General features: G+C 34.8%; 1 protein-coding gene across 2 annotated transcripts; it reads right to left on the bottom strand.

The window, feature by feature from the left end:
* Positions 1 to 7,959: 7,959 nt before the first annotated feature.
* Positions 7,960 to 11,919, bottom strand: LOC111895394 (V-type proton ATPase subunit C). Of its 2 annotated transcripts, XM_023891478.3 has the most exons (12): positions 11,622 to 11,919; positions 11,469 to 11,537; positions 11,263 to 11,390; positions 11,092 to 11,191; positions 10,942 to 11,009; positions 10,706 to 10,847; positions 10,491 to 10,607; positions 10,213 to 10,338; positions 8,915 to 8,998; positions 8,723 to 8,802; positions 8,326 to 8,438; positions 7,960 to 8,227 (listed from the first exon to the last, which is right to left on the bottom strand). In XM_023891478.3, exons 1-11 carry the CDS (start codon positions 11,733 to 11,735, stop codon positions 8,342 to 8,344), a joined length of 1,125 nt encoding a protein of 374 aa, XP_023747246.1. In that variant the 5' UTR covers positions 11,736 to 11,919; the 3' UTR covers positions 7,960 to 8,227; positions 8,326 to 8,341. The 2 variants fall into 2 exon arrangements, with proteins under 2 accessions (XP_023747246.1, XP_023747245.1); XM_023891477.3 differs by having other exon boundaries at positions 7,960 to 8,438.
* Between the last annotated feature and the right edge of the window lie 255 nt (positions 11,920 to 12,174).

The following is a 12,174-nucleotide window of genomic DNA, read 5'->3' as shown; positions in this document are numbered from 1 at the left end:
TTAGCATTAATATATTATTGGATGTAAACCATTATAATTTTAAAGATTCAATTTTGGACAATTGTATAAAATACTTAAATTATTAATTTAAATATAACATTACAGGGTCAAGTTAAATATAAATTTTAGTTTAACTTAAACAACCCAAAAAATATTTTGTAAATAGTTAGAAGTGATAATTGTAATGTCTTTCTAATAATGATTATAAGTTGGTTAATAAGGTTATATAAATATCAAACCTAAAGTGTAATCATAAATAAACTAAATTTTAATTTTAAAATAATATCATTACTTCTACTAATAAAGTTATCTCTTTAACTTTTAACATATTATACTTAATTTATTATATTTAAAATGTTGTTGTATGTAAACCATTATTAGTTTAAAGCTACAAATTTTGAACAGTTTGAAAAAAATACTTAAATTGTTAATTTAAATATAACATTACAGTGTCAACTTAAATATAAATTTCAGTTGCACTTAAACCAAAGAATATTTTGTAAATAGTTAAAAGTGATAAATTGTAATATAAATGCAAAAACTAAATTGTAATCTCAGTTTAACTAAAATATTTTCTAAAGATATTTTTATAATCGTTAAAAGTTTTCAAATAAGTTGGTTAAAATAACTTACAATAACAATAGTTAAAAATAACTCCATATAAATGATTATATTGTTACCTTTAAAATCAAAAAACAATGTTTGGTGTTTTAAATAATTATAATGATAGAAATTAAAACGTTAAACAAATAATTTTAAAAATTAATCAATAATAACAACAACTATAAATAACATTAAACCGTATATTATATTTAATTTTATTCATGAGTAACTCACGGGTAGAAGTTATTCAAACGATTGAGATTATGCAGTTATAATAGATGTATATATTATCATATAATTCAAAATAATCAGTATATTATATCAATTTAGTATACGAAATATTATATCAAATTTAACAATAACGTTATTTTTATATTTAAAAAAACATATATTTGTAAAAACTTCAACTATATAGGTGTTTCTGCGCAACTCGCAGGCATTCGACTAGTACTAACTAAAGCAAATACAAAATAATATACATATAAACATTAAAGATTATCCATATTCCATCATCCTAAGTTAAGCAAAAAAGAAAAAAAAAAACAACTCGAGAACATCATTTCCATTGTTTATCATGTCTTCCAACTCTAATACAAACCAAAATAAAAATGAAGTAGGAAATTAATACATAATCAAAGATTTGGCAATTAAGTAATAATAAGAAATTGTTACATTTCGCGACCTCATCATCTTTCAAAACTTCATTAATGTTGTCTACAATTGGCTTTCTTGATTTTCTTATCCAATTTAGGGTACAAACCATAGTCTTTACTATGTTGGCAGACAATTTTGTTCGGTACAAATCTAATATCTGTCCGCTTGTACTAAAAGCCCCCTTGAACGCCACTGTAGATATTTGAATTCCCAAAATATCTATCAGCATAAATATCCAAATTGTTATAATATAATGATAAAAAGTATACAAATAAAACAAATTATAAATTTTTCCATGCAATATACAATGGGTAACAATATGTGTTTTGTTTCCATCAAACTAGAATATCAAAATATTTATTGTATGAGGTTGGACGCTCATTTAAATATCATATCAACTTCTTTTCCGTTGATACCAAGGGTTATTCGCTTGTACTAGGAAATCACCCTTGAAGTCATTTTCTTCATTAACCAAAACCATATCTTCATAAGTTCTGTAAGACTCAGTATTTGTAACATCACAAAAATCAAGGTAAAATTTTCATTTTTCAAAACCAACCCCAAAACCATAAATGTTTACAAAACAAAATTTCCAATAGTCAAAATCACAAATCAGAGTATCCCAAAATCAAATCTCATCAAATCTAAAGGATGTGCATGATCAAGTCTTCACCTTGCCCCGATCATTTGAAGTACCTGAAACATAACACTTAAACTGTAAGTCAAAGCTTAGTGAGTTCCTCCAAAGTACCACACACAACCATACATATAACAACATGCATACATGAGCCTTCAACATGACTGGACCGCCTTGTAGGGCCTACAACCTATCTGGACCACTCTCAGAGCCTTCGTCTTGACTGGACCGCCTCGTCAGGCCTACATCATATCCAGACCACTCTTCGGGCCTTCGACCTGACTGGACCGCCTTGCAAGGCCTACAGTCTATTTGTATTAGGTTGGCCGCTCATTTAAATATCATATCAACTTCTTTTCCGTTGATATCGAGGGTTATTCGCTTGTACTAAGAAATCACCCTTGAAGTCATTTTCTTCATTAACCAAAACCACATCTTCAGAAGTTCTATATTAGACTCAGTATTTGTAACATCCCAAAAATCAAGGTAAAATTTTCATTTTCCAAAACCAACCCTAAAACCATAAATGTTTACAAAACATAATTTCCAATAGTCAAAATCAAAAATCAGAGTATCCCAAAATTAAATCTCAGAAAATCTAAGGGATGTGGATGATCAAGCCTTCGCCTTGCCCCGATCATTTGAAGTACCTAAAACTTAACACTTAAACTGTAAGCCAAAGCTTAGTGAGTTCCTCCAAAGTACCACACACAACCATACATATAACAACATGCATACATGAGCCTTTAGCACGATTGGATCGCCTCGTAGGGCCTACAACCTATTTGGACCGTTCTCTGAGCCTTCGTCCTGACAGGACCGCCTCGTCGAGACTACTTCCTATCCGGACCGCTCTCCGGGCCTTCTGCCTGACTGGACCACCTAGCAGGGCCTAGAGTCTATTTGGATCGCCCTGGGTATCTTGGCCTTCAGCACAAAATAAGAGCGCCTCAACAACAAACCATAACATGTCGACATATACATTAACAATCAATAACCAACAAGTACAGGTAATCATACAGATCTACCAGTCTAATACATAACCGGCACAACATCAACTCAATATACTAGGATACATAAATCCAGTGGACCAGTATTGGTGCCTTCGACCTATAAGTGTAGTGAGGAAAACTCACCTAAAACAAAGGACCTAGAAACACTGTGATGTGCTTCCCTTCTACACTACTTGATCCCACGAGCCCTCCATCACCAAAACATGGAAGAGTCTTAATTAACAGCCCAAATCCTTCAAGTTTGACTCAAAGTCAATTTGGACAAAAAGTCAACGGTCAAACTTGGTCAAAGTCAACGCCACATCGTAGCCCTCCTTGGCCACATTGTGGCCATGCGAAAACAGGATAGTCGCGATTTTTAACTTCGCCACGTCGTAGCTACTGGAGAAATGTCATTTCTCTCATTAAGAGCGTAATCCTTTCAGATTTAAGCTCATACTTCTAGATCTATTCCCCCCACACTGACTTAATGGATAAAGTTTCCAACTTATCCATTTAGACTCCATTTCAAGGCTAGATCTTGTAACGTCCCGAAAATTCATAATAAAATTTTCATTTTTAGAACAATAAATCATAGAAATGAGTTGTTCCAAACCTGATCAAAGTGGATATATTATTTAAACATCAGAGTAATATCATTAATTGTCAGTGTGAAAAACTCTAGGGGATGTTGTACCTGAAACCATAAATGTGAAAACGTAAGCACAAAGCTTAGTGAGTTCCCCAAAATACCACATACCATACAGACAATTGAGATTTTTTTTGTCAACCATAGTCTTGCCATTGTGCCATGAGCCGTATCATGGTCTTTCCTTGCTAGGTCGGGGACCAAAACCATGGGTCTTACAGACAAGTGCCAAGAGTCACTTCCTGGTCTTCCATGTAAGTATCATGGAGACAATGAGCATATTACATATATCTTCCAGGGTCCAGTCCCTAGTCTTGCATGCAATTTGTCGAGAGCCACCTTCGGGTCTTCCATACAAATACTAAGGGCCACCCCTGGGCTTCCTATATAACATAAGCTAATGGGCCAACATTGGTGCCTTCGACCCCCTAGTAAAGTGAGGAGACTCACCTGAATTACAAAGTCGACTAGAACTCAGCTCAAAATCGCCGACCACAGCTATGAGCTAACTGCTCTCCTACCAAATAATAGGTGCTTAACATTTCCTATCAATCCATGCAAAATAAACCCTTAGTGTACCTTCTAAAAATAGAATTTGACCAAAAGTCAACCCAAGCCAAAAGTCAAAAGTCAAAGTCAAAGTCAAAGTCAACAACCCATAATGTCAACTATCTATCCTCACGTCGCGACTAACCCTTGTTCATGTTGTAAGAGCCCACTCGGTCTGATTCCAACTCTTCACAACTCAACCTAGCCAACTTAGTCAAGGAATGACACTTGAGCCAACCTCACGACGTGACAGCCTTTCCTTACATTGTAATCCCCAAAAAGCTCATCAGAGACGGGATCAACCACTCTTGATGTTGTGAGACCTTATGTATCACGTTGTGAGAACAGTCTGAGGCCAAAAATCAAACTTTTAATTCCTTAATCCATTAATCCTTGAGCTCTAACTTTCCAGAAGGTCTAATAACTCCATAATATACTGGAAAGTCGATGCTTTTAAGACATATATGTAACATCCAAAAAGTTCAGATAAATTTTTCATTTTAAATTCATTCCAAACATATGATAATCATATCAAAACAGTCAAGAGTATATCATAGTAAAATGTTATCAGAGTACAAAATCTCAAAATTACGTGATGCGGAAAGTCAAGAGTATATCATAGTAAAATGTTATCAGGGTACAAAATCTCAAAATTACGTGATGCGGAAAAATATAGTTGGATGTAGGTTGTTCACTAATTGGATAAAATCGAATTGTCCAATTGGACAATTTGGATTGGACTATTTGGTTCGGAGATTTGGATTTTTGGATTGGTTTTCAAATAAACCGAATTATTATTTTGGATTTCGGATTGGTTTTGGTTTATAAAATAAGAACCGAATAGTCCAAAAAAACCGAATAAACATTTATTATTGATTTATTTATAATACATATCTATAATTATCTATTACTTTTGTAATTTATTTTTTCAAATAGGTTCAAAACATTTCACCCGATAAAAAAACATCAATATGTATTATCTCTCAAAAGTTTTCTATCTATAAAATATTTAACTATAATATATTTTCTTAGTAGTTGTTTATAAATTTCAAATCACAACTAAATAATTTTTTCACTTTTTGTGTAAAATTGGGTAATATTATAATTATATGTCGTTTTAAAATGTTTCGGTTTTTGAAAACCGAATTATAAAAACCGATCCAACCGAATTGTAATTGGATCGGATCGGATCGAATTTGAATTTAGTTTGGACTATTCGGATCCATGTTTTGAAAAACGAAATCAAATTGGATTCACTTGATTGGATCGGATCAAACTGATCCATCCAAACGAACACCTCTAGGTGGATGCAGTGCGATCATGTCTGGCCCTTCCCTTTCGAGCTGGAAGTACCTAAAACATAAACTGAAAACTATAAACACATAGCCTAGTGAGTTCCCCAAAAATACCTCATACCATACATATATAACAATAAAAAACATATTGGGTCTATTTCACCCCCTTCGATATCTTCCAATGGGTATTGGGTCTATTTCACCCCTTTCGATATCTTTCAACTGATACCGGGTCTATTTCACCCCCTTCAGTATCTTTCAACCAGTATCGGGTTTATTTCACCCCTACCACTAACACATATAATCATAACAATAAGAGTCACAGAGACATCAAATAGGTACATGCATAACATGTAATTGTCATGAAGACAATCATCATACTACAAACACAATTTAGTGGGTCGACATTGGTGCCTTCGACCCACGGATATAGTGAAGGAAACTCACACTGAAGATATAAAATCACACTCGGTTTGAGGACTCGCGAAATCCTCCCACTAAATCACAAGTAAAGAAACCCTAATTAGAAATTAGGTTAATAATCCAACTCATGAGCCCGAACCCTAAATCCTGAGTTTAAGGGCACAAAGGCTGCTTAATCCTTTCCTTATTGGGCCTAACCCACCAAGGCCTAAGTCCAAACTAGCCCAAAGGAATTCTAAGTCCAACTAAAAAGGACCTTAAGGCCCAACATGGGCCCAAGAGCTCCCTGATGGCCTAAAGCCCACTAATGACCTGATACCACAATTAAACCTAAGGACCAAACTGAATCAAGGCAAAAAGCCCGTCTAATTCTAAGCCTAAAACTCCCAAGGCTCACAGACAGACGTAAGCACGGTGTACCTGGCTTGTACGCCCGACGTACGTCGCTATTGCTGATCCGGAATCGAGGTGCTGACCCAATACGCGCAACATACTCATGAGTACACCCGATGTACTGGTCGGACAACCAACCTTCTCGAATTGTCTTAACCCATTAAGCTTATGACGTCCAAATTCAGATCAAAGGTCATTAAAGTATATTAAGCCATAAAGTTGCAAACTTTATGCTTTTCCATGACTTAATGGGACTCAAACCATGAATTAAGCCTTATATCTCCCTTAAGTGGTCACCAACTCATGCGTGGTTGAGTTCTAACCTCCAAGATTCAATTTTTTATGACTTCATGCATCCCTAAGAGCCTAAAAGGACAACTCAAATGGTCTGGAGTAGTCCATACTCCATGAGACCAAGTTATAGGACCAAAAGATGCTAAGTTCTTCTGCAAACCTAGATCTAGACTTAGAATGAACAATTTTCAGACTTTATACCTCCAATGAGCTAGAAATGATGAACAACCTCTGGATCTACAAGCTCCTTATTGTCCAATGCTACTCCTCAAGCCTCCTTCTTCAAAATCACAAAAGAACACCCAAAAACTCTTTGTAAGCTCAATAATGCTCTCAAGATTGCTAGGGTTTCGAGATTAGACCAAAAAGGCAATAGGAGACGATAATGTGAAGGGCTTGAGGGGCTTAATGAGATTAAATAGGGTGCAAACCCTAAAAATTAGGGTTTGCCACTGGCTTGCATACGCCCTACGTACGTATGGGCACCTAGTGTACGCAGGGGATACCTCCGCTTCGTGAATGCATGGGAGTACGTGGTGCGTACCTTGTGTACGCCCAACGTACTCTGGTCTAGTCCTTGAATAAAAAATAGTTGCAAAAGTTTTTACCTGGCGATTCGGGCGTTACAATTCTTCCCTACTTGAATCAGACTTCATCCTCGAAGTCCGCTGTTACAAATAACCCTAGGTAATGCTCCCCATCTCTTCTCCCGGATCCCACGTCCATGCGGAACCCTTCTTGTGCTTCCATTGCACCTTCACCAATCCCACAACCTTGTTCCTCAAGGTTTTCGTCTTCCGATCAAGGATCACCATTGGTCTCTCAATGTAGTTCAGGCAGTATCCATTGATATCAATGATTAACATGATAATAGGTTGTTTGGTAAATAATAAATTAAAATGGTTAATATAAGATTCTTTAACTGTTCAAAGACAGTTCTAAGTCTTTTGATTCATTTAAAAAAATACCCCTTCCGTCCAAAATTAATTGTCCACTTTTGAAGTCTTTTTTCTTTAATGTTGACCTTAAATATTTTTATTTGTGTTATATATTACTTGATGTAACTTATAAAAATTAAAAAGACATTTAAAGTACAATTCATTCATATATTTTCCATCAAGTATTATCTATCAAAAACAAAAATATTTAAGGTAAAAATTAAAGAATAAAAACTTCAAAAGTCAAATATAGACAATTAATTTGGGACGAAGGTAATATATAAAATTCGTTTGAGCTCTAAATGGTTCTATTTAGAAGTTACCAAACAGTCCCTAACCGAATCCATGTACGCACTCTTGCTTTAACTCCGTGGTCAAACCCAAAGAGCCCCTAACAAAATCCATCTAATACAAAACGTTCCTCTTTTTAAGGACACAAAAGCTCTGTGAAAATAAATTTTGTTGAGAGACCTCAATCCGTACCTTTTAGTATATTAGGTTTCTCACTTTATTTTACACAAGTAAACAATCCTTTTAAAACACAATTTATTTATTTTTTCTACAATTTGTTTGCCAAAGACTTCTACTCATGATTATTTACTTTCTTTTAATCATTGTAGTTTACATCATCATATCAAAGGATCCATCAACTTCATCTGCTCATTGTGATTCGTCTTCTTGTCCTCTCTTGTTTTGCAGCTATAAGCGAGTGTTATTTATGATTTTTGGTATCAATGACTATGATGCTTAACCTCATCATCCTGCTCTTGATGATATGCATCTTGGTGCCTTTTGTAATCCTTTTTATACATAGTGATATTGTAGTACAATAAATAAACAAAACAAATTTCAAAATCAAACGTTAAACGTCAAACAATCGATACACCCTCTCTCTCACCTCAACACGAGTTTCATCATATGAGATTAATAGTGAAGGAGACATAAGGATGAGTGTCCGCTTCACCACCCAACCCACCCATGCTTCCTTCTTCATCCGTTTTCCAAAACGTGCTGTAATTCACAATGTCACCATAAATTTAAAAAAAAAAAAAAATTTAATCACATGGTTCTGAATCACGACAGTTTCAGAGATAATTAAATGGTGGAATGGACCACTAGTAGAATCTAGTATCTGTTGTTTCCTATGTTATTGATTGAGTAGGAGATCCAGGTTTTCTCAGACTAACTATTAATATTGCAACAGTTTTTATTAGTCAGAATGATTGTGTGAAATTAACCACTCATTTTTTCTTTCTTTTTTTTGTAGTTGTGTAGTGGAAAGATGTCAGGGTTACCTGTTGGAACTGTCGCATAGGGTTTCAAGGAGTGTACGTACTTTCTTCTCGTTTTTCACAGATGGTGACAATACAACAGACTGAAATTTATTTTTTTTTTCAAAAAAAAAAGAGTAAATGTTTTTTGAATCAGCATTGATTTATATAAGAAAAGAAAAGGAAATTGGAAGTAGGGATGTTTGGTTGAAATACCAAAAAGGAAGGAGGCAAGCCGTATCTCAAAATGGTCTCGGAAAATAAGCGGACAGCACAGAAGTGCATCCAGGAAGTGAAAACCTGCAGGATATAAAATTTATGAAATATTAAAATATAAAATTGGTATAATTGTTGGAGAAAATGTAACGTGGGAGTATAAAAATGTAACTGGTAAAGAAGATGCAACAGAAACCAATCACTTTTAGTTAAGTAGGATTTTTTTCACTATGTAATGTGAAACTATAAGCCTAAGCAGAATGCTAGGAGAGTTGAGCATCTCACATTCACCAAGTATTGTCCCTGCATCTCTTGCAGAGCAGTTTTCAGGGCAACTTTGTCTGGCAGCCAAGTCATGTAAAGATAGTGGGTTACAAGGTCTTTGTTTTTGACTAGTTTGCCTATAACAGCAAGATCATAGCCATATTCTTGTGCACGATTTTTCATAAAGATATTCAGAAGTTAGGTTCTACGTGGTGTAATTGTGTATTGTACTTAAATGAATATGATTGGTTACAAGAGCTATGTATATATAGAGATGAATATTACACTTTTGGTATACTATATTAAAGCTAGAAACTTTTGGTAGGATACATAGGTACTATATATATTTGATTTATTAAATATATAGATTAAATATTGGTTGTTGAGACATCTCTCCAACGTAAACTATTATTATACTTAGGATTGTTTGAATGGTATATCATAATCATCAAATGTATTAGCCAAAATATTTCAAGTTGCTATCTTTCGAAATATGTCATTATGGTTGTCAACCATTTAGGACATGATAAGATTTTTCTCGAACAATTTTAAGGTTCACAAGGAGGCTAGCAAATGGATCAATTCTTCACCCTTGTCAAGAAAGCACAACAAAGAGTCAAGGAAGATGGGATAAGAGGCCCAAAGGTTTCAAGATAAGCACTAACCTTTTCTTAGAAATAAGGATTAGTTAATCAACTAGGAAGATTAGAACCACACATAAGGATCGAGATTAGTAGATTACTATGCATAATTCTGATAATTAGTTTAATATTACAAATGAGCTTCAAATGGGAGAGATTGTTGCCTCTGGAAAGCAGGCCCATTTTTGTGCTTTCTTAATAATTATAGTTGTACGTCTCTATTGTTGAGTAGTGAAGTTTGATGGTTGCAAGAAGGCATATTTAATTCATCCTCTTTCATTAGATTGGTTCCTATGGTTTCATAGACTATTAATCTAATATATTTGTATAGATCTTCTATTGTAATCTAAAATAAATGATTTCACTTTGTAATTTGAAGGGAAATGGAAGTACCTCTCCATAACTGGTATAACACCATTGCAAAAGAGAGCTTTTCAGGGATTCCTGATCTTGCATCAGTTTTTCAAGCTCCTGTTTCCGACCTTCTTGAGTTTCCGAATTATATTCAAAATCACGAATCTGAATCACAATTGGAATCATAAAGAAAAAGATTACTCAAACTTATCAAATATTATGCAGCAGTATCTTATTCAAGAACTCCACAGTGCATATTAGATCCTTGAATCAGTGTCACTTCAATGCAAAACAAACAAACTAATTTACAAACTCACTTGAAATCCTCTTTCGCGTGCCTTAATTTTGAAATTGTCAGCATCACGATTGAATAATGTCACAGTATAGAGAGCATACTCATTATCCTCATGTAGATTCTTGGAGGATCTAGGGACCTAGAACATTTAATTCAATCAAAATGACAAAATCAAGAAACTTATAAGCTGTATTAAGATCAGAGTGACACTACATTAAAGACTGATGATGATCTTACCACATAAGTTGTTAATGTTTCATAGCATGACAACCAATCCTTCTGGGAAAACTTGGAGACAACAGCAATGACAGTAACCAAATGTTCTGAAGTGACTATGTCCTCTGGTTTTACCAAATTGGACAGATCACGAACAGCTAAGCTGGAAAATGAAATCAGTAGAACAATAAACATTTTTATGCTCAACTGTTATTGACCACTTATGAGTCATTGGTGTCAAAAGGCATTACTTTTACCTTCCAGTCTGCTTTCTGTTGATTGCATTGAGTTGACTGCGAACATTGTTATACTCAGCAATACGAACCTGATAAAGTGCAAAATAGGAAGAACAAGTAAAAGCTTTACCTACAAAAATGAAAATTACAAGATACAGGGCAACCAATTACCTTAAGATCATCGTCTATCTTGGCTACTTGCACATGAATACCATCCACAATCTCCTTAAGAGGAGACATTGTTGGATACTTAGCCTCATCCCACACAAATCTACAATCACAAATTCAAACAGATCAAGAACATTCTTTCATCAAATTCAAAAAACACGTACAAGAAATTACTTGGTGAGATATGAATCCACCGGAACCCCATCGACAGTCAAGGAGCTAGCGAGAATTCCCGATGCCTTCTCCAAATCTTCGATCTGACGTCGTATCTTATGAGAGCATCCTTCGATAAACGTATTCGACTGCACAATCGCATACACATCAAATCAAATCAAATCAAATCAACCAATCTCTTGATAAAATTAAAAACAATAATTGACCTTGAGTAGATCATCGCTGAGGGCTAACAACGAATCGAGTGTACCAACGCGAAGATTTGGGATATTGAACTGCAAAATTATTCCGATTAGTTTCAGTATGTAAGATAACAGAACAGAACAGATTTTTCCGTGCGATTATGAAGGTCGTTATACCCTGTAGAGAAGAGTGTCGAAGGAATTTTTGGAGATGGATTCTTGTAAGCGACTCCATAGAGAAGTGGCGGAGCTGTGAACGGGAAGAGAAACTATCCAGTACCTTGTCGCCATTGTTATTGAAGTTATGAGATCACGAACGGAGTTTCTGACCTTCCAAGATTTAGAGGAAAGAGGAAAAGATATATCTTCCTCTTATGATTGCAGTTGGCTGTTGGTTCCTAAAACACTCGCCTCGTTGAATCCGGGTTCGGGTTTCTTCAACCCAATTTACGCTCCCAGGCGACCCGCTAATCTTAACGCCTGTGTTCGATAACCTCTACATTTCATATTTAGAAACCTCCAAATAAAGAGAAAATCAAAAAATTGACCAAAATGGGAAAGATTTTAATAAAATGGTACTATTTTTTTCACTTTTTATAAATGTCCATCGGAGGATAATAATGTAAACTTATTTTTTAGACAAAACTTCAAAAATGGTCCCTGTGGTTTTCGAAAATATCAAGTTTAATCACTAAGTTCAAAAAACTTCACAGATGGTATCTATGGTTTC

This window comes from Lactuca sativa, chromosome 4 (assembly GCF_002870075.4).
Source record: "Lactuca sativa cultivar Salinas chromosome 4, Lsat_Salinas_v11, whole genome shotgun sequence".
NCBI lineage: Eukaryota > Viridiplantae > Streptophyta > Magnoliopsida > Asterales > Asteraceae > Lactuca > Lactuca sativa.
This window is presented reverse-complemented; position numbering and strand designations above follow the sequence as displayed.

Bases quoted from the DNA above. Each gene is read 5' to 3' on its own strand.
- LOC111895394 (XM_023891477.3), bottom strand. From the start codon at position 11,735: ATGGCGACAAGGTACTGGATAGTTTCTCTTCCCGTTCACAGCTCCGCC. The intron at 10,848-10,941 runs GTAAAAGTAATG...TTCATTTTCCAG, and splicing joins AACAGAAAGCAGACTGGAAG to CTTAGCTGTTCGTGATCTGT. The intron at 8,439-8,722 runs GTAACCCTGACA...TGTGAATTACAG, and splicing joins CTATGCGACAGTTCCAACAG to CACGTTTTGGAAAACGGATG.